General features: G+C 55.0%; 2 protein-coding genes across 3 annotated transcripts; one reads left to right on the forward strand and one right to left on the reverse strand.

The window, feature by feature from the left end:
* The first annotated feature begins 82 nt into the window (after positions 1 to 82).
* TMEM147 (transmembrane protein 147) lies at positions 83 to 2,076 on the forward strand. Of its 2 annotated transcripts, none has more exons than XM_044932238.1 (7): positions 83 to 281; positions 360 to 429; positions 972 to 1,031; positions 1,118 to 1,254; positions 1,395 to 1,479; positions 1,567 to 1,593; positions 1,771 to 2,076. In XM_044932238.1, the coding sequence occupies exons 1-7, from the start codon at positions 205 to 207 to the stop codon at positions 2,059 to 2,061; spliced, it is 747 nt and encodes a 248-aa protein (XP_044788173.1). In that variant the 5' UTR covers positions 83 to 204; the 3' UTR covers positions 2,062 to 2,076. The 2 variants fall into 2 exon arrangements, with proteins under 2 accessions (XP_044788173.1, XP_006068870.1); XM_006068808.3 differs by having other exon boundaries at positions 85 to 281; positions 1,567 to 1,688; positions 1,771 to 1,969.
* A 2,701-nt stretch (positions 2,077 to 4,777) lies between these two features.
* On the reverse strand, positions 4,778 to 17,485 carry ATP4A (ATPase H+/K+ transporting subunit alpha). Its single transcript, XM_006068804.3, has 22 exons — positions 17,422 to 17,485; positions 17,181 to 17,321; positions 17,036 to 17,095; positions 16,451 to 16,654; positions 15,020 to 15,133; positions 14,563 to 14,815; positions 14,001 to 14,269; positions 13,149 to 13,347; positions 12,667 to 12,776; positions 12,429 to 12,563; positions 11,767 to 11,959; positions 10,571 to 10,746; positions 9,951 to 10,087; positions 9,713 to 9,863; positions 9,449 to 9,617; positions 9,203 to 9,357; positions 7,883 to 8,006; positions 7,299 to 7,444; positions 5,831 to 5,964; positions 5,311 to 5,412; positions 5,128 to 5,219; positions 4,778 to 4,919 (listed from the first exon to the last, which is right to left on the reverse strand). The coding sequence occupies exons 1-22, from the start codon at positions 17,431 to 17,433 to the stop codon at positions 4,891 to 4,893; spliced, it is 3,105 nt and encodes a 1,034-aa protein (XP_006068866.1). The 5' UTR covers positions 17,434 to 17,485; the 3' UTR covers positions 4,778 to 4,890.
* Between the last annotated feature and the right edge of the window lie 3,660 nt (positions 17,486 to 21,145).

Consider the following 21,145-nt stretch of genomic DNA (forward strand, 5'->3'; position numbering starts at 1 on the left):
GGGTCCAGCTCCGTACTGGGCTCCTTGCTGGTCGCCCCCGGGCGCGGCGGCGGAGCCGGATGACGTCAGCGCGCCGCGCCACGGACTCCGGCTCCCAGAAGGCCGCGCGGGCCGCGGCGGAGGCAGGTGGGCGCCAGGCCCGGGCTCTGGCGCCAGGCCGCCGAGGCAGAGAGGCGCGCTCCGGCGGGCCGGGCGGCCGGCGTCATGACGCTCTTCCACTTCGGGAACTGTTTCGCCCTGGCCTACTTCCCCTACTTCATCACCTACAAGTGCAGCGGCCTGTGAGTACGGGGAGGCCGCGGGGCGGTGGGAAGGGGGTGCTGCTGGTCGAGCCGACCCCTCACCGCCTACTCTCGCAGGTCGGAGTACAACGCCTTCTGGAAGTGCGTCCAGGCCGGGGTCACCTACCTGTTCGTGCAGCTGTGCAAGGTGAGGGCGCCAGCGGTGCCGCGCTAGGGCTCGGGGGACCCGCATCTGTGCCCCCGCCCGGACCCCCGAGGTGGGGCCACTCCCGCACCCCAACTGGTTGCTCCAGAATGCCTGGGGAAGCCGGGCTTGGAAAGGCTGGAACCCGAGGAGAGGTCCCCGAGCAACTTTTGTATAGCACTTTTAGTAAAACTGAGAACGTTGATTACATGGCCAAGAGGGTTTTGGATACTAAGAGCCGCTGACTAACCCCAACTCCCACCAACACTGCTACCACTGCCCTGGTGGGTAACCAGCCGCGGCGCCTCCAGACCTGACCTCGATCCCCTCTGATCACCACAGAACCCAGACTTCCAAGCCCCTGCCCTCAGTCACCCCAGCTTCTGCCTTCTTGCTGCTCTCTGGTGATCCCTCTTCCACATGGACCACCCCCCCTCCCCGCCACCAGAACCCCAATATACTCCCCTCCACGTACTAACTTCCCACCCAATCCATGTGGTTGCTTTCCCTCACCTTGAGGTGACCTCTCTGTGTTCTGGTCTCAGATGCTGTTCTTGGCCACTTTCTTTCCCACCTGGGAAGGCGGCATCTATGACTTCATTGGGGTGAGTGGGGGCAAGGGAGGGGGAGGGAGTACAGGAGTGGGGGCCCCTGGCACCTGTGCTTACTCAAGCCTCAACCTGACCCACAGGAGTTCATGAAGGCCAGCGTGGACGTGGCAGACCTGATAGGCCTAAACCTTGTCATGTCCCGGAACGCCGGCAAGGGGGAATACAAGATCATGGTTGCTGCCCTGGGCTGGGCCACCGCCGAGCTCATTATGTCCCGGTGTGTGCAGCAGCCTGGAGCCCAGACTCCTAAGAAGGGACACCTGGGTTCCAGGGGGTGCTGGAGGGCGGGGGCTCACTCAGATTCTGGGTGCTGAGGGTGTCTGGGTACTGGAGAATCCCTCCCTTTGCCTTCCTCAGCTGCATCCCCCTCTGGGTTGGAGCTCGGGGCATTGAGTTTGACTGGAAATACATCCAGATGAGCATCGACTCCAACATCAGCCTGGTACGCAGTCCTGCTTACCCCACACACATCTCCTTTGCTGGTGGCTCTACTCTTGAGGCCCGGCCCTGACTGCCCGCTTCCCTCCAGGTCCATTACATCGTCGCCTCTGCCCAGGTGTGGATGATAACTCGCTACGACCTGTACCACACTTACCGGCCAGCAGTCCTCCTCCTGATGTTCCTTAGCGTCTACAAGGCCTTTGTCATGGAGTGAGCGGGGTGGGGTTGGAGGCCGGGTCTAGATGGGCCAGGTTTTCTCTTCTCCCTCCCTCACTGTGCTGTTTCCTCACAGGACCTTCGTCCACCTCTGTTCCCTGGGCAGCTGGACGGCACTGCTGGCCCGAGCGCTGGTGACGGGGCTGCTGGCCCTCAGCACCTTGGCCCTGTATGTCGCCGTTGTCAACGTGCACTCCTAGGCTTGGCATCCCAGACTCTCACATACCTCCTCTCCATCCCCAGGTTCAGTGAAGTAAACAGTATTTGGAAAGTTGTTTCTGCCTCCGTTTCTCTCTCTGGAACTGTCTGCCAATACTGTGCTCACCTGGGTCCCAGCGGCCCTCGTTTTGGTTTCGGAGCCAGGTAGACAAGCCGGGAGACTAGGCAGCATTGATTTGTCCTGTGTTCCTGGACCAGCTCCTCTGCTCCTTGTTTTCCCTGAGTTGGCTGAGGGCTTGTAGACAGTCTTTGAGCAGTGGCATAGCCTGGGCCCTCAGGGAACAGGTGACAGAGGGGAGCTAGAATCCAAGAGATGGTTCTTGAGGGCTTCTCCTCACTGCCTTAACCTGGCCCTCTCCCATGTGGCCCTTCCCTGGCTGGTCACCTCCTCAGCTCCTGGTCCCAAACCATCCCCCCATCCACCTTTTGTATGGGAACTAAGGGAATCTATCTGAAACCCCTGTCTTACTAGTTTGCCCTTCTCTGCTTACAACTATCTAGGGTTCCTCACACTGGAGCAGTCCACTGGACCCTTGGTTTTATCTTTGAGCATCTGTTTTGTGATTCTGAGGTCCTCAGTGCGCTGACTTGTTTCTGTGGCCCTCAGATTAAACCCTGGCCTGAGTCTTCTTAGGGTGGAGAACAGAGACAGCTGCAGCCCAGGAGCAGAGCCCACCAATGTGGCTGTTACCCTGAAGACCACCCTGCTCATCCCAGTCCTTCCCTGGTCTAGTAAGGCCAGCTTTATGCCGCTTTCTCTCCCCTTCCCTAAGGGGGATTGATTAGAAGCAAGGCGTTGAATGGCTTCTGCAAGATCCACCCAGCTGCAAACCCTGACCATGTGGGAAGGTGCACCCCAGCCCTGCTGTTATCAGTGGGATCCCCCAGGGCATGAGATAGAGCACGTGCCCCTTCCCTCCCTCCCTTCCTGCCTCCCTCCCTCCACTAGGCTCTCCAAGTCCTGCCATAATGTTACTTGACCCAGGGCCTAGAAAAGCACCAAACACAGATCTCTTCAGCTCTACTCTGAGTCTTGGTGTTTCCAGAGGCAGCATTTGCCTTCAGATGGGGCAACCACCATGTAGCCCACCTCCTCCTCATTGCTCATAGTCAAGACAGGGTTCCCAGGGGCCTTGGGATGAGGTGGGGAGGTGAGTGAGAGGTCACCATGAGTTTGATATGAAAAGGGAGTGGATGGGGCGCTCCCCAAGCCCACATGCGTGGATATATAAGGGTATTGCTTTTTCCCGTATCCCCCTCCCATGCCCCACCTGGCCCTGAGCACATAGAGGGAAGGTTGCAGAAATGAATGTTCATCCTATCTGTTGAGCAGGGATCTGATCCAGGCCGCCTACTGGTGGCCATCTGTCTGTGAAGTAGTCCCAGCTTTCATGGGGTTCAGGGACTGAATAGGGGCACTCAAGCCAGACGGATCAGCACTGATGGTGAACCATGGCCGGGAGGGTGGCCCTGGTGGGCTAGACTACAGTGATAAAGGCTGGGAAGGGAAAAGGTGGCTATCTGTCTCCTGGAGGAGAGGGTGTATGAGCTGAGACTTAAGAGGATGATTTCATGGGGCAAAGAGGAGAAAGTAGGTGTCAAGGCCCTGCTTTTCAAGGAGCAAAGTCCTTGAAGTTGAGAGTGCCTGGCCTTTCCAGTGAAACAAGAACTGGTTGGAATGAGTTCAGGGAGCTGTGTGTTTTTATCTTGCCAGGTGGGCTGGGGGTGGGGAGTAGGGAGATGACCCATGAGAAAGAAAGGAGTGAGTCCAGGGTAATAGAAGTGTGGTGTTTGTGAGCACTCCTGAGGGCTCACGACGTTTCCAGGGAGAAGGAGCCAGAATGATGGGAGCAGGTTTGGAGGATGATGCAGAGGCCAGTGTAGGCCCCCTTGAACATGCCAGGGGAGGCTGGGGGCAGATGTGGGCATCACTGCAGAGATGGCTGAGGCTGGTAGGGGTGTGGGGTCTGCCGATGAGGAAGGAGAAGCCTGGGGTACAGCCAGAGAGACTTGTCAAAGAACAGGGAAAAGAGGACTGGGGAAAGGAGTGGCAAAAGTAGGGGGGCGGACTGTGGACAAGGGAGTTTCCAACAGTTGGAGGATTCACTTTTCAGGTGATAGGGGTGTGAGGAGGGGACCTGTGACTTTTAGCCTCCAGGAGTCAGTTGGGACTAACCAGCGATAGGGTGCCCATTGCAGCTGCAAAGGTATAAGTGGAATCAGGAAACTCCTGTGAACTGGGAGGGGCTGCTTCAGGCAGAAACGATTCTGACACCTGTTGAGGAGCCTCCAGAGATGGAAAGGGGTACTGAGAAAGGAGAGCCCAGAGGTGGTGGTTAGCTAGTGGTACAGTTAAAAGGCACTACTCTGGAGTGTGCCCACAGTCACACCAGCTTGCCCAGAAATGCTGTCACTCTTGGCAAAGAACTGGGAATTCCTTCTCCCAGGCAACGTTTACTGAATACCTACTGTGTGCCAGGCTGTGTTCTAGAAACTGGAGATAACAGCCTGGAACAAACAGCCCCTGAGTTGTAGGCAACAAAGGGGCTCATGAAAAAAAAAAAACAAGATGACAATGCCCAGCACCGAATAAAAGCACAGTCAGTGTGAGCTGGTTTATTACTATCATGCAGACACAAGTGTGTTTTTAAAGAAGACTTGCTGGCCTGGAGTCCTAAGGAGAGACCCACCTTGTAGGAGCTGTGAACTCCCACTCCCCTTCAGAGCGCCCCCTACCCTTCAGGTGGGGGCTTCCCTGAGGCCAGCTCAGAGAACTGGGCCTAGGGAGGGTGAGTGGGGAAGGGGAGTGGGGAAGGTCTCTCCGAGGTTGAGTTGTTGCGGGCTACAAGAACAGACACAGATGGGGCTGGAACTCGACTGCTCAGATGTTTTGGCGGCTGTTCAGAGGGTCCCAGGTGTCCCCCACCTCCACCCCTGTTGTAGTGGGTACAAGGATGACTTGAAGGCAGTGGTCCTTCTAATAGTAGAGTTCCTGGTCCCACCAGCCTAGGGGAGAGAAAGAGAGAAAGGAGACTCAGTGCTGGGGGTTTCGGGTGAGTATGTGGGAGCCAGGGGCTCAAAGGTGATAGCTCAGTGGTGGTTTCATACGGCAGGTCAAGGGCTTAGAGGTCAAGTACTGGAAATCAAACGTCAAGGCAGCAGCTCTAAGAAAGTTTCAGCCTTCCATCCCCCGGCTTCCAGGCTCCACACTCACTTCCTGGGCAACAGCGGACTCCAAGTTTCCGAATCTCATCATAGACAAAAATGAGGAGGCCAAAGGGCATGGGGACCAGCCACCACTGGTACCTGAAGGCACAGGTGAGATGGCAAGGTCAAGGCTACCCCCAGGTCTGTGTCCCACAGGCCCACCTGATGCCCACAGCTCACAGCCGCTCACCGAATGGGCATGAAGTTGAAGATGTTGGGCATGCCAGGGCAGTAGCACAGGAAGCAGCCGATGCAGACCTGGAACACGATGGCAATCACCAGGATCCTATTCCTGCAGGTGGGGTGGGGTGGAACAGACTCAGACGGGTGGACTCGGGACAAAGACAGGCCAGGAGGAGATGGGGACCGGATGGACATCATGGTGCTGGGTCAGAGGGCGTCAGATAGAAGCTGAAGGGAGATGTTCTAAACACCGAACCCTGGCGTAGCTGCACCTCTCCCCCAGTGGACGCTGGCCCTACACCAGGAGTGGTCAGTATCACCCCTTTAGCTGATGAAACATGGAGGGGCCAGTTGAGATGCACGGGGTGGGAGCTCTTGGCCAGCTATTGATCAGGAACATTAGCACCTGGCCCTGGCACATCCAGTGTTGGGGTCTGCTGGCTGCAGTAAGCCCTGGTCAAGACCTGCTCGGGCTCGGAGGGCTCGGAGGGCAGAGTGGGGGTGGGGCTGTGGCTGGCCGGGGGCACCTGAAGAAGCCCTGCTGGAAGGCAGAGAGGCGGCGTGTCTTGCGGATGAGCACGTCGGCGATCTGGCACATCTCGATGCTGATGAAGAACACGGTGTAGCAGGTGTACTGCTGGTACAGGCGCTGCCCAAATGTCTGTGGACCCAGAGGGAACAAAAGCAGCCTGAGCCCAGGCGGAGAGCCTCTGCAGCCAGCCGGGCACACGGGGCCTGGGGCCACAAGCCCCTCAATAGTCTATCCCTTGTGTCAGAGGCCCTGGCGGGGACAAAGGGAGTTGCACGGTCTGCCAGGTTTGCAGGACCCCAGAGTGCAGGGCCTAGAAACCTAGTCCAGTGAGCTTAGATGTCAGTGCCTGGCCAATCAGTAGGTCAGGTCAATTGCCTTCATAATGAAAGGAGGGATGCAGGATTTCCTGGGCACCCTAAAGGGAGCACCTGGGCAAAGGGAATTCGAATCCTGAGGCAGGGTATACAAAGTTCGGTGACTCCAGGACCTGGGAAGATGGCAAACGTGAGCCAGATGGGCCTTTGAGGAATGCAGCACAAGCCACATTTAGAGGGGGCAGCCACTGTTCAATCCGTGTCTGCAGTATAACTATTTCTATACATACCACTAATTGTGTAAGGAACACTATGCTCCAGGTACCAAGTGTTTTGCATGTATTATCTCATTAAATCCTCCCAATAATCCTATGAGGTAGATTGGTGGTATTCAAACTTTGACATACATCAGAATTCCCAGAAGAATTGGTTAAAACGTGGGTCCCACCCATAGAGTTTCTGACCCCAGAGGTCTGAGGGAAAAACTGAGATTTTAAACAAGTTCCCAGGTGTTGCTGATACTGCTGGTCTGGGGACCACACTGTAAAAATCAATAAGGTGAAAGTCACCAAGATAAGACATGAGTATGCTATCCACTTTAGAGGTGGGAAAACTGAGGCACAGAGAGGCAAATGACTTCACCCAGTGTCACACAGCTGTGAGGAGCAGTGGCAGACAATGAACCCAAGCAGTCTGGTACCAAGATCTATTTTCTTAACAGTAAGTGTTCAAGGGGAATGTCCCAATCTGTCACTCCACAGGGCAAACTAAACACACCTGCCAGCCAGATCTAGCCTCTCTGTGCACGAGCTTTCACCTAAGTCAGCCACACATGCAAATACTCTGTGTAAGTCATGCTGCTGCAGGGAAAAATAACAGGATACTGGGCAGCGGGGCAGCATCCTGATTCCACACCTGAGATGATGTCTTGCTGTCAAGGTGGAGAGAGGACCCATCTGCAGCTAGGTCATCAGAAACGAGACGTTGGAGCTCAAGACTGTGGTGGGAAAGGCCCCTTACCACAGAACTGGCAGAAAGCTTGGGTGTCCGGGAGGCTCTGGCTCAGCTCAGTCATGCATGGAGGAGTGAGTGTGGGCCACACTCAAGAAGGTGGCACTGGAAACTCAGGGGATGGGGGCAGGGACTCACCCACTCCTGGCCATAGCTGTCCTGCAGATCTTGTAGGTGGTGGTCCTCCCACTGTGGCCGCAGTCCCACACACAGCAAAGGGAACCAGCCCTCCTGGGCCATGGCCGTGAAGTAGTCAGTGAAGCCAGCGAATGACTGGATGGCACCTGGGTGAGAAGACAGGGAGACAGAGATGGACAGACAGAGAGAGTCAGGAACACACAGAAATTGCAGCATGGAGACAGAACACAAACAGTGGACAGACAGAGAAAAGACTCCAAGAGAGATCGACAGTGACACGAGACAGGACACAGGGAGAGGCAGGGACAGACACACCCAGAGGATCCAAAAAAGACAAGAGGCAATGACCCAGAGGCAGGGTCAAGGAGAATGAGGCCAGAGACAGAGGAGGGACCCAGGGGCCCACAGAGGCCATCGTGTGCAGACAGACTCAGAGAACAACAGACACCCAGGATCAAAGGCAGACACTAAGATCCAGAACAAGGCAAAGTCCCAGGGAGAGACCCCACGGTCGGCGAGCAGGTCGGCGAGCAGTCCCACAGGACAGCCCTGCACCGCCCCATCCCGCGCCCCCAGGCGCGCACCGATCTGGAAGTAGGAGTAGGCAGCCAGGGGCTCGTTGACCAGTCGGTCCCGCTTTGGGTTCCGTGGACGCAAGTGCATGATGTCACTCTCAGCCTTCTCGTATGCCAGGGACACTGATGGGAACTGGCCAGGAGTGGAAGGAACCAGGGTTGGCAGTTTGCCTGGGCCCCTGTCCCTGACTCTTTGGACCCCACTCCCCCTCTGCAGTGGACAGAGACAGAACTGAGGTAAGGAGGTGAGACCCACAATGGTCACACAGTCACACCTGCCTGGACAGCCTGAGGCCAGCTGGCCCTTTCCACGTGTGTGTCCACATCTGTGCTGGTGTCCATCTCCATGGGAACGTCTGTGTTTATCTCTGCTATTGTGTGTTCTCTTGGTCTCTGTCTTTCTCCCTTCCTCTTCCTCTCTGTTTCTTCTCTGGGCTCCTCTGGTCTTGACGGCTTTCCCTGTTGCATGTTCTGTCTCTCTCTGCCCCTTACTTTCTTTGTTTTTTTTCTTATTGTTGTCCCTGTCTCTTGTCTCATGCTGTGACTATGTCTCTACTGTTGCATCTCTGTGTTCCTGTCTCTTTATCTCTCTTTGTCACTATCTCTGCATCTCTTCTGTCTCTCTGGGTACCTGTGGTCTCCGCCCTGTCCCCTACCTGTCTGTTTGTGGCAGCAGAGTGTACTGACCGAGGACAGAGGTTCGGGGCACCAGCCTGCCTGGGCTTGAATTAGCTGTGTGACCTGGGGCAAGCCAGTCAAGTTGTCTAAGCTTCAATTAGCTCATCGGTAAAATGGGGGTGATGAAATAAAACTCATCTCATAGAGTAGTTATGAGGACAAAATGAAGTAATTAACATATACCTGGCCCAGGGCAGGCATTGTGTAAGTGCCGTTGAATAAATCTGTGACATGACCATGCATCTGGCTGTATTCGTGGCTGTATCTGAGGCTCTTTTCTGTCTGTCTGCTTTGAGGTCTATCTGATGCTGTTTATCCGTCCATGTCTGTTGGAGAATGTCTGTCTGCAATCCAAGCTTAACCAGATAGCTGTGTCTGTTAAAATCTGTTTGTCTGAGTGTCCATATCTGAGTCCCTGCATATCCTTGAGTCTGTCTGTGCCTACCTGAGTGTCCACCTGTGTGTCCATGTCTGTAATTCTGTCCATGGCTAGCTTCCAGCCTGCCTGTGTGTCCACATCTGGCTGTCTGTTGTACACACATCTGTATCACTCTGAGTCTAAGACTGTCCCTGATGGTCTCTATCATGCCTGCCTGTGGGCATATGTCTCTGGGCACTATATGGGTGGGGGCATCGGGGCCGTAGACTCACGATGTCAGTACAGAGTTCTATGAAGAGGATGGTGATGCATCCGAGCGGCAAGGGTACACTAACAGTGATATAAATGAGATACGGTGTCAGCTCAGGGATGTTCTTGGTCAGCGTATAGGCGATGGACTTCTTCAGGTTGTCAAAGATCAGTCGGCCTGTGGGGGGACAGCAGGCACCTCAGTGTCCCCCTAGCACATTTCCTCCCACACCCACACTGCTGGCCCCCATCTCAGATCTGGCCCGGACCCTGCTCCACGCCTGTCACAATGGAGGCGAAGTTGTCATCAAGCAGGATCATATCCGCTGCATTTTTGGCAGCATCCGAGCCAGCAATGCCCATGGCCACGCCGATGTCTGCCTTCTTCAGGGCTGGGGAGTCATTCACACCATCTCCCGTCACGGCCACGATGGCGCCCTGCAGGCAGTGAGTACAGGTGCAAGGGTGGTCAGTGAGAGGGCAGCCCAGGGCCAGCCCAGCCCATCTGCCTGCCAGCATCATCAGGGTCGCACCAGTCGCTGGCAGCTCTCCACAATCACCAGCTTCTGCTGAGGACTGGTACGAGCAAACACCATCTCAGGGTGGGTCCGCAGTGCCTCGACCAGATCTGATGGGTCCATGTCCTTCAGCTGCATGCCATTAATCACACAGGCACGGGCATCCCTAGAAAGGGATGTGGGAGGACATCACTGGGGCCTCAGTCCATGTAGGGTGTGGGAAGAACTACAAGGAGGACATAAGGGGACTTACTTCCGGTTAACTTGGTCCACGGGCACACGGAGGCGGGCAGCGATGTCCTCCACTGTCTCACTGCCTTCTGAAATGATGCCCACGCTGGCTGCAATGGCCTTGGCTGTGATGGGGTGGTCACCTGTCACCATGATCACCTGAAGGAGGAACCAGCAGACCCCTGACCCCTTCAGATTAACCCACTTGTCCCTGTCTGCCCCAGTGGACATTCCTCAGCCACAGTGATCAGTTTAAGGATGAACATGTAACCGAATGTGGAATAACTGACAAAGATGCATTCTTTTTTTGGTGTGATGGCTAAACAGGTGGGATGTTATTTAGTTGGAGCTGCTGGGTGGTGGTCATCTTTGTCCACCAAAATGGAGGACTGCTTGAGCATAAAGCCAGCAGAGAGAAAAGCAGAGCTGAGATGTGGAGAAAGGCAAATTCCTAAAGACATTGAACTCCTGGATCCAGCTATACCCAAACCTTCATTCCCCAGAACTTTTCAGTTCTTGAACCAATGTGTTCCTTTGTGGTTCAAGCTGTTTTCAGGTGGGTTTCCGTCACAGGGTGGCTCATCCTCAAATACTGTCATCCTCTGTTCTCACCCCTGCCTGATACTCTCCCCAGGGGCATACCCGGATGCCTGCTGTGCGGCACTTGAGCACAGCATCAGGAACAGTGGCCCGGGGTGGGTCTATCATGGATACGAGTCCCGCAAAGCACAGGCCACTGGTTGGAAAGTTCATGGCCTCCACATCAAAGGCGTAGCCATGTGGGTAGTCCTTCTCACTCAGGTAGAGCTGGCAGAAGCCTGACCAAAAAACAAGGAAGTCAAACAGGAGTCCTGGGTGAACCCTTCCATAGCAAAACCAAATGATGAGTAAAATAACCACATCTTGCACCAAGAATCGGTGAATGCCTGACCCTGTGCTGAATCCTTCTTTCGCATTACACTTAGCCCTCTGTATCCACAACTTCCACATTCACAGATTTAACCAACTGCAGATCAAACATATTCCCAAAAAATCTCCAGAAAATTCCAGAAACACCTGAGTTTGCCACACAATGACAACTACCTGCATAGGTACATCATATCTAGTGCATTAGGCACTCCAAGTAATCTGGAGATGATTTTAAGTATACAAAAGGAAGTGCAGAGGTTATATGCAAATACTACACCATTTTACATGAGGGATTTGAATGCCTGCAGATTTTGGTATCTGTGGGGTAATAACGGTGTGGGGGGAATGTGGTGGGTGTCTTGAAAGCCGTCCCCTATGGACACTGAAAGACGACTGTGTTGGAATTTATCCCCACAACCACTCTGGGAGTTACTAGCATCCTCATATTCCAAATGAGGAAACAGGTTTGGAGAAGGGACACTTCTTGCCAGAGGTCACACACCAAGCAAAGTGGAAGATCGAGGCAAGGGTTATGGAAGTTTAAGGAAGCAAGACAACACTTGGGAGGGGATCAGAGGTCAGAACAAGGATTGGGGAAAACCTTGAGTTGAGGCAGAGACTGGAGGAAGTCGAAAGGTCTGGAGGAGGATGCTGAAAGGCAGATGAGGAAGAAAACAAGGATTGGGCATCAGGGTGGGGGTGGGGGGCAAGAGTTGGGGAAAATCAAGGTATCACAGGTTGAGTCAGGAGAGGTAAGATCCAGGTAAGGACAGGTTGGGTGGAGGTAGGCATTGACGACAGGGATCAGGACTGAGATAGGGAAAGTCAAAGTTGAGTGTGTAGATTGGGGCAGGTCAACTGTCGAACAAGGATGGGAAAGGTCAGGGTTGGGGCTGGCCCAGAAGGTTGGGCAGGGTATGGGGTCTCACCCAAGACGCGTTCGCCCAGGCCTCCCAGGCTGAGGTAGGCAGTCTGGAAGGCCTCGCGCCATTGCTCATCCAGTGGCAGCTCCTGGCCCTTGATGAGGATGGAGCTACAGCGCTCCAGCACGCGCTCGGGGGCGCCCTTCATCACAAGCACATGCCTCGGGTCTCGCGGGTCCTCCAGCGTGTGGATGGACAGCTGTGGGCGGAGGAAGAGGCGGGGTTGTGAGCGAGATCAAGGGGGAGAGGCGGGGCTTGGGGAACTGAGGGGCTGACAGCGCCCAGGCGCTGCGGGAGCAGCCTTGGGTGGGTCAGGGAGGGACTGAGCATGAGGGGCTTGCTTACTGGGCAGGTCCTTGGTAGAGGCTAAGGGTTGGGGAGGACCTACCGGCCTGGATAAGGGCCTGCGCGTGGGGAACGGGAAGAATTTAGGTCGGAGTTGGACTGGGGCGGGATTTGGATTGAGAGCTTCTCCCCACCGAGGGCCTGACAGCTAAGAGCGGGCGGAGTGCCCGGGCCCATGCTGGGCTTTAGCTGTGTAGAGGGAAGGACCTGAGAGGGAAGGCCGGCCGCAGACCAGCCCGGAACGTGGGTAGGGCCCTCGGTGGGCGGGACTTGTGGTGGGCGGGACTGGACCGTGGGCGGGGCCGGCCACGGCGGGTGCGCACCTGGAACTTGTTTGTAGAGTTGAAGGGGATCTCGCAGACTTTGGGGAAGCGCTCGCGGTAGCCCATGGCATTGCCCAGCGTCAGCTCGGAGAACTTGAGCAGCGCTGTCTCCGACGCGTCCCCGATCACGATGCGCTGGGAACGCGGGAGGTGTCAGGGGCGAACCGGGCTGCACCACCAGGCTCCCGGGATCCCCAGGCTTCGTCCCCCGACTCCCCTGAACGCCCGCTGCTCTCACCTTGGGCACCGGCACTGAGTCCTGGCCCGACTTGAAGGCAGCACGGTTACACAGGGTGAGCACGCGGCACAACGCCCGCCACGTCTCCGAGGATTGGTCAAATGTCTGTCCTGGAGGCCAGGCATCCAGGCTGGGGCTGCGAAGGGGCTCTCCCGTACCAGAATCGAGTCCCCCAGCCCCCAAGATTCAAGACTGAATCCCGGCCTGGGTGGGACCCACACGCCTCCACATACCCCGGGGCGGAGCTTTCTCTCCAGACCCAGTATCAAGTCTCTTCGGAGACCCAGTAAATATCAAACCCCTTCACAAACCCGGAGCTTAGCCACCCAGGACCCAGCCTTTGCCTGATGACTGCTGGAGCCCCTTCTCCATTAATGCAAAGCCTTCCCCAGACTTCATTCATTAACTTCAGAGCTCCCTTCTAGATCTCCCCCTTCTACCAGATCCCGCCCAGTCACTGTCCCCCACCCCCACCCCCACACCTGACTGGTCTTCTGTAGTGTCCGCCGAGTGGATGTGGTTGTCGAACCACAGATGGGACACAGTCATGCGGTTCTGAGTGAGGGTCCCCGTCTTGTCAGAGCAGATCACCGAGGTGGAGCCTAGTGTCTCCACCGCTTCCAGGTTCTTGACTACACAGTTCTTGCTGGCCAGCCGCTTGGCTGTCAGGGACAGGCACACCTGGGGGAAGGGTGGGGAATGCAAGCATGGGGATCAAGCCTTGCCCCCCACCCCCCACCTCCCTCCTTTCTCAGCACCGGGGATCCTTTACCCCAGCCACAATATGCAGCATTAAGCTGCCACAGAACTGCGTGCACAGCACCCTCTGCAAAGACTAGGCTTTTTCTTGCCTCCAAACTCTTGTCCACTCTGCTTTCCACTTGGGATGCCTCCCCAATCTGTCCAGATAAATGTAGTCAGGCCCCTCTCTTAGCTGTCCTAGCTGAGGTTCTGTAATTTCTTATCAGCACAATCAAAGTAAGAAAACTAACATTCCCTAAGTCTCCTCTTGGACTGGCCCAGGACTGGGTGCTCACTATGGAAGGCTGCCCACAGCAGCCTTCAACACCCAACCTCAGCCTCCTCCTGCCAAAGCCCTTCCCTGTTCATCTCTGAGTGTTGGATGTGTGGCACAGGACCCAGCCCAGAGCAGCCCCAGTGGGTGTTTGCTGAATGGATGGGATAGGTGGAGAGATGGGGTGGGGAGGAGGAGAAAAGGTGATGGAGGATGGATGGACAGATAGGGAGAGGATACAGGGAAGCCTGGATGATCGGAAAGACGGATGGACAGGCCTCTCAGCTCACTGCACAGTTCTTCTGTGTCCCCAGCTCACCGTGACAGTGGCCAGCAGCCCTTCAGGTACATAGGCTACCACGATGGCCATGAAGAAGACCATGGCCCGCAGGAAGGTGTAGCCAATGCACATGGCCACTATGAAAAATGTGGCACCAAAGAGGATGGCCAGGCCTGCGATAATGTCCACAAAATGTTCAATTTCGATGGCGATGGGCGTCTTCTCATTTTCTACTCCTGAGGCCAGTGATGCGATTCGTCCGATGATGGTGCGGTCGCCCGTGTTCACCACCAGGCCCTGGGCGGTGCCTGCAGTGGGACCAAGAGGGTAACTCAGCATCAGGTGAGCGGCACTGGCGGGGGCGGTGGGGGTGGCGGGCGGCTTGCACAGCAGCAGCGTGAACCAGAGGAGGGACAGTCATGGAAGGCACTGGAGGCAATAGGGGGAGCTAGAGAGGCGGCGTGACCCAGAGAGGCAGCGATCACCTCAAGTGGGGGAGTCAGTGGGTCTCAGAATGAAGCAGAAGAGGTCAGTGGAGGCAGCAAAGAGCAGCGCGGAGGCAGCGTAGTCATCTGGACGGGTGGGTGGGGACCTCACAGACCCTCGAGGCACATGGTGGAGAAGAAGGCGATGTTGCGGGTCTCCAAGGGGCTCTCATGGGTGCACTCGGGTGAGCGGGTCTGCGGCTCAGACTCTCCAGTCAGCGAGGAGTTGTCCACCTTGCAGCCCTGGGCCTGGAGGATGCGGATGTCGGCCGGCACTCGATCCCCGCCTTTCATCTCCACCAGGTCGCCCACCACCAGCTGATCTGCGTTGATCTGGAACTTGTCCCCGTCTCGGATGACAGTTGCTTGCTGTGGGACCAGAGCACCAGAGTTGAGGGGGGAAGGGAGCAGGGGTGGAAGTTGCCGCGTGCAGTGAGAAGGTGGGGAGGTGAAAGCGGGGAGAGGTGAGGACCTGTGGGGAGAGCTGGGGCCAGGGGATGAAGGGCTGGCTAGGCCTGATGGGAGGAGCCACAGAAAATGCCAGTGGCTGGGGGCTGGGGGCTGGTGACCCACCTGGGGGACGAGGTTCTTAAAGCTGGCGATGATGTTGGTGCTCTTAAACTCCTGGTAGTAGCCAAAGCAGCCGGTGACCACGACCACAGCGATGAGGGCCAGCGCCAGGTACAGCTAGGGGAGGCAGAGAGGGGTGGGGAATGGCCAGGGGCTGGAAGCTCCCTGCCTGAGGCCACTGCCTGCTTTCTGGTCCCCCTGGTGATTTCCTCCAGGGTCACTGCCATGGTTTTCCCCTCTCTACTAGGAAGCCTCAGGCACTATTTCCTGTGACCCATGTCCCTGTCCTCATGAGTGTCACATCCCACATTCAACTGCCTGTGCTCGCTGTGGGCACAGATCCAACTTCCCTGGCCCTGTGGCCCCATGACCTGTGACCGTGCCCCACATCACTGTGCAGCTTGGTGGCACGTGTCCCCTTTTCCTGTGCGCCCCAAGTCTTGCATTCTGCACTGTCCTCTGCCTCATGTTTCCATGTCCTATGTTCTCTGTGTTCCAAGGCTCATAGTCTGTATTTTCAAAATCTGTGTGCTCCTCCTTGTCCCCTGTGCCCAACAGTCCTTGTGCCCTCCTGTGGCCACTTCCATGTGTGCTGTCGATCTCATGCTCCATGTTCTGTGTCGCCCACAGTGTCCCAGGTCTCAAATTCCAGGTCCCTCCACACGTCTATGTACCCTTGAGTCCCCATCCTGTGTCACATGCCCTATGACTTTCAATCCTCTGTCCAATGTCACATGTCCCAGGGCCCCCATGTCCCTTGTCCTGACCCTGTCATGTATCCAGTGTTCTCTTGTCCTGCATCTCAATATCCTTCATATTTGGGTGCTCCATGGCTAATAGCTTGCATGTCTCCATGCGCCGTGTCCTGAGTCTTGTGTCCTCATGCCCTTGTGTCCCCATGTCTGAGTCCCAGTGTCCCCTGTGCCCTCTGTCCTTGGTCTGTCTCATGTCCTCATGACCTCTGTTTTCCAAGGACTGTGGTTTGTTTGTTTGTTTTTCCCATTTTAAAGTCTTCATTGAGTTTGTTACAATATTGCTTCTGTTTTATGTTTGCGATTTTTGGCCCTGAGGCATGTGGGATCTTAGCTCCCCAACCAGCAATTGAACCCGCACCCCCGGAATTAGAAGGTGAAGTCTTAACCACTGGACTGCCAGGAAAGTCCCTTCCCAGGACCGTATCTTAAGTGTTGCATGTCTATGTCTTCCTCCCTATGTCCTCCATCTCTGCGACACAGACTCCCCTGCATCCCCTGTGATCTTGGGTCTGTCTCTTAGCCCAGTGTCCTTCAGCCCGCATGACCCACGTCTTAAAGCTGTTTTTCCACGTCTCTAGATCCCCATCCTACGTCACTCATATCCAGAGTTGCATGCTTAATGTCCTCTGTCCCCCAGGTCCCTGTGTCCCAGATCTGGCTCCCAGCACCCGCCACTCACATTGTCATCTGTGGTGAGGTCGCCCTCGCTGGCCTGGATGGCAAAGGCGATGAGGCAGATGGCAGCGGCCACCCACATGAGGCACTGCAGACCACCCGCCAGCTGCCGCGCAAATTTGACGTACTCGGGGGTGCCCCTCGGCGGCCTCAGAGCATTGGGCCCATCCCTCAACAGCAGCTCAGCAGCCAGGCTGGCAGACAGACCCTGGGGATGGGCGGGGTGGGGTCGTGGTGGTCACCAAGGGCTCTCCTCTCATTAACAAGAGCTCTTCTGCCTCTGTCTCTTTCACCCGCCTCCTGCCCCCTCTCTGTCTCTTCTTGCTGTCTCTGTCTCTCTGTTTCTTTTTATCTGCCTCTCTTACTTGTCCCTTTCTGTTTGGCCTTTTCCTTTCTTCTTTTGTCTGCACTTTGTAGCATGTGGGATCTTAGTTCCTCGACCAGGGATCAAACTCATGCCTCCTGCATTGGGAGCACAGAGTCTTAGCCACTGGATTGCCCGGGAATCCCCTGTTTGGCCCTTTCTAATGTTTTTCTCTCTCTCCCCCTCTCCTTCCCTGCACCCACCTCTCTGTCTGCCCCAGCTCACCTTGGTCGCATTGGTTCGGTATTTCTGTTCCAGCTCCGGCACTGACAGCTGGTGGTCATTCTGCATGGAGGGAGCACCACACTCACTTTCTGTCTCCCGGGCCCCTACCCTTGCCCTCGCCCAGCCCCGCCCAGCCCCTGCTCACAATCTCCATCTCCTTCTTCATGTTCTCCAGCTTTTCCTTCCTCTTTCCCCCTCCACTGGCCGCCTTCTTCTTGCTCATCTTGGCCACCATGTCCCCACCAGGGCCAGGACCCAGCTCTACCTGGTGCAGCTCGTAATTCTCCTGTGGGGGGGTGGGGGGGCGGCAGGGGACAGAGAAGGCATCAGATCCCACTAGAGCCCCTGCCTCCAACCTCCACCCCTCCATCCCTGACCGCACTCACTGCCTTCCCCATGGTGCCCAGTGCAGTGCCCTCCTTTGTTGAGACCGAGCCCGGGGTCTGGACCAGCCCTGATATACCTAGGGAGGTAGGGGGGTGGAGCAGGACAGGCTTGATTACAGCTGATTACAGGGCTCCTTGGGGTGACCTCCAGGCCTGGGCAGCTCTAGCCTTTCCTACTGGGCTGCCCTACCAGCCCAGACCCCATCGCAACCTGTTCCTGAGATCAGGGGCCCACTGGGAAAAGCCGTCCTGACAACAAGAGGAATAGCAAAAACATAAGGTGCTCATTATGAGCCCAGCACTGTGCTAAGGGCTTTCACATATTAGCTTGTTTAACCTCACAACTACCCTTTGAGGTGAGTGCCATTCTCACCTGCCCCCCCCCTTTACAGATGGGGAGACAGGCACGGGGAATGAAGTCACATGTCCCCACATCCCACAGGATGTGAGAGGTAGGACTCAGAAGCAGGCAGCTTGACTGCAGAGTGTCTGTCCTATTTTAAGCCGAATAGCAGGCGCTGGACCCCTGGGTGTGTGGGGGTCACAACAGTGGCTGTAATGGCTGTCATTCAGGGAGCACTTATCCTGTGCTGGGTCAGCCCTGTGTGCATGGCTCGAATGTTTCCTTAGCTCCTCACAACTGCCCCATGAAGCTATGTTCTCTTATTAGCCCTCATTGTACCGGTGGGGAAACTGAGCCACAGAGAGATCAAGGACTTTGACTGAGGTTGCAATGACTAAGTAACAGGGACCGGATTCCAGCCCAAGCTTGACCCTGGAGCCTGGATCTCATAGGCGCTCACCAGTGAAAACACCCCAACTTCACAGCAGCAGTGCTAAGCATGGGCCAGTATTGAGCACATGGGTCCCTACGAGAAATTCCTGTGAAAGTGGTAGTATTATTCCCATCATACAGAGGGGGAAACTGAGGCTCAGAGGACCCCAGAGGCATGCCACCCTCCAGCTACAGCCATCACAGCCCTCAATCATTGCCCTGTCTCCACCCCAACCTGCCCAGGTGGGAACCACAGTGTAAAGTGGGGAAGGGATTTTTTGAACTTGGTGCTTGGTACCAGGTGTGAGGTTTGGAGACCCCCATTGAAACCTCCCTACACAGGGACCTCCATGGGAAGCCATGAGGGCTGCCCCGGTAGGATGGTGGGTCCTTGATATTCTCCTGCTTGAGCCTCACAGTGTCTCCAGGGGCATGTGTGGGTAGATCTGATAACTGCCTTGGCGATGTCCTTCTCTTCTGGGGTGGGTCACCTGGGAGCAGTAGGAGCCCCTCACCGCCACCCCACCCCCCACCTGGCTGCAGGAAACCCCAAGAGAGGAGGCAAGGCCAAAGTCACACTCACTCACGGGGTACTTTTCTCTCTGAGTCACATGTGTAAAACGGCTTGTGTTACTACTCCCCTGCTTACAACGCTCCACGGGCTTCCCTTCACACTCAGACTAAACTCTGAAATCATTCCTGTAAGACCTGGCCCCAGATCACCTCTCCCAGTTCAGTCTCTACTGCTGAGCCATTGACACTGGCTTTGCTGTGCTTTGTACAGGCCAAGGTCATTTCTGCCCCAGGGCCTTTGCACTTGCAGTTCCTTCTCCCTGGTACTCTCTTCCAATCAATCAATCAGTCATGTCCGACTCTTTGCAATTGCATGGACTGTAACCCACCAGGCTCCTCTGTCCATGGGATTCTCCAGGCAAGAATGCTGGAGTGAGTAGCTGTTCCTTCTCCAGGGGATCTTCCCGACCCAGGGATCAAACCTGGGTCTCCTGCATTGCAGGCAGATTCTTTACCGTCTGAGCCACCAGAGAAGCCCTCCTTTTCCTCAGATATCAGTTGGCTTTTTTTCCCCTCCAGGTCTCAAATCATATGTCTCCTCTTCAGAGAGTCCTCACATGTAACACGGCATCCCCACCAGGCTCCACCCCCTTACCCTGTTTACTCACACGTTTAACCCAACCTGACCTTGTATCTTATTTGTTTGGTGTCGTTAGTGTCCCAGTGGAAGGAAAACTGGGACTTGCCGTGTTTGCTGCTGTATGCACAGCACCCAGAAAGGTCATCTCAGACACCCCATAGATGCTCAATAGACGCTGTTGGATATTGAACAGGATTTCTCTCTTTGAGTGGTTGGGAACATTCACTAACAAACCTGGAGCACCAGCCTGGCTCTCAGGAAGTCTCGTCATTGGGAACTCCTCTGGTGTCCCCTCGCTGTGTGCAGGGCTGGGAGCAGGTAGGCAGGCTCGTCTGTATAGATTAGGGAAGCCCACAACCTAAGTCACAGGTGAAGAGACAAGGCGCCATCACTGGCAGCAGAGGGCTGAGCCGAGATACAGTGCAGACCCTCATCAAAACTCAGGGACTTCCCTTCTCTGGTCCCTACCTCATTTGTATTTCTCATTTCTTAGTTGTATTATGTGCATTTTCAATGATTTTAAATATTTTAGACTTAACAAGTCACAGGGATAGTAAAATGAATTTCTTACATTTCCCCTAAATTTAATGACTTGACCATATCTGCGCTAGACAGATGATATAAATAGATAGATAGATGATAGATAGATAGATTTGTTATTGCTGTTCAGTTGCTAAGTTATGTCCGACTCTCCATGACCCCAAGGACTCCAGCACACCAGGCTTCCCTGTCCTTCACCATCTCCCAGAGTTTGCTCAAATTCATGTCCACTGAGTCGGTGATGCTATCTAACCATTTCATCCTCTGCTGCCCTCTTCTCCTTTTGCCTTTGGTCTTTCCAAACCATAGATATTAATAAATAGATAGCCACCTCACGCGAAGAGCCAACTCATTAGAAAAGACCTTGATGCTGGGATAGATTGAAGGCAGGAGGAGAAGGGGACAACAGAGGACAAGATGGTTGGATGGCATCACTGACTCAATGGACATGAGTTTGAACAAGCTCCTGGAGATGGTGAAGGACAGGGAAGCCTGGCATGCTGCAGGCCATGGGATCGCAAAGAGTCGGACACGACTGAGCAACTGAACAAGATAGATGATATGTTTTTTTTTAAGTTTTTGCTGAATCACTGACTCATTTGAGTGTAAGTTGGAAACAGGATGCTTGTTTATCTATAAATACTTGCGCATGCGCCTTCTATGAACAAGGGCACTTTCTTACATAACCACAGTCCCCAGTCAAATTCAGAAACTAATATGGATATAACATTATTAACTGATTTAGAGAATTTATTTGAATTTCCTCAGTTTTCCCGCTTATGTCTCTTTCTTAGTCTAGGACCCAATCCAGAATCAGACTTTGCATTTAGCAGTCCTGGCTCCCCACTCTCCTTCAGTCTGTGACATTCCCCCAGTCTTTCCTTGCCTTTCGTGACCTTAACATTTTGGAGGAGCATCTCTTTTATTTTGCAGAATTTCCCCTGGTTTGGGTTGGCCGATGGTTCCTCGTGGTTGGCAGGAACACCGCAGCTATGTTTGTGTTCTCTGAGTATCATGTAAGGGCGGGCTTTATTTTTGAGCTTTCAAGCAACCTGGAACAAGTCAGACATTTGGGGGATATCAAGAGGCTTAGGGAATGACCAGAGGGCTGTTCTATGGTCTTTTTATTTTCTATTTAAAACACTGTGGCAGTCGCAGGCTGGCACTCAGCTGGACCAGTGATTCAAATAGTGGAAACAGCCACTGTCTGAGCCCCCAGACCTCCCACACCCATCCCAGCCTGACCTTGCTCCAGC

The sequence above is a fragment of the Bubalus bubalis genome, chromosome 18 (genome assembly GCF_019923935.1).
Source record: "Bubalus bubalis isolate 160015118507 breed Murrah chromosome 18, NDDB_SH_1, whole genome shotgun sequence".
NCBI lineage: Eukaryota > Metazoa > Chordata > Mammalia > Artiodactyla > Bovidae > Bubalus > Bubalus bubalis.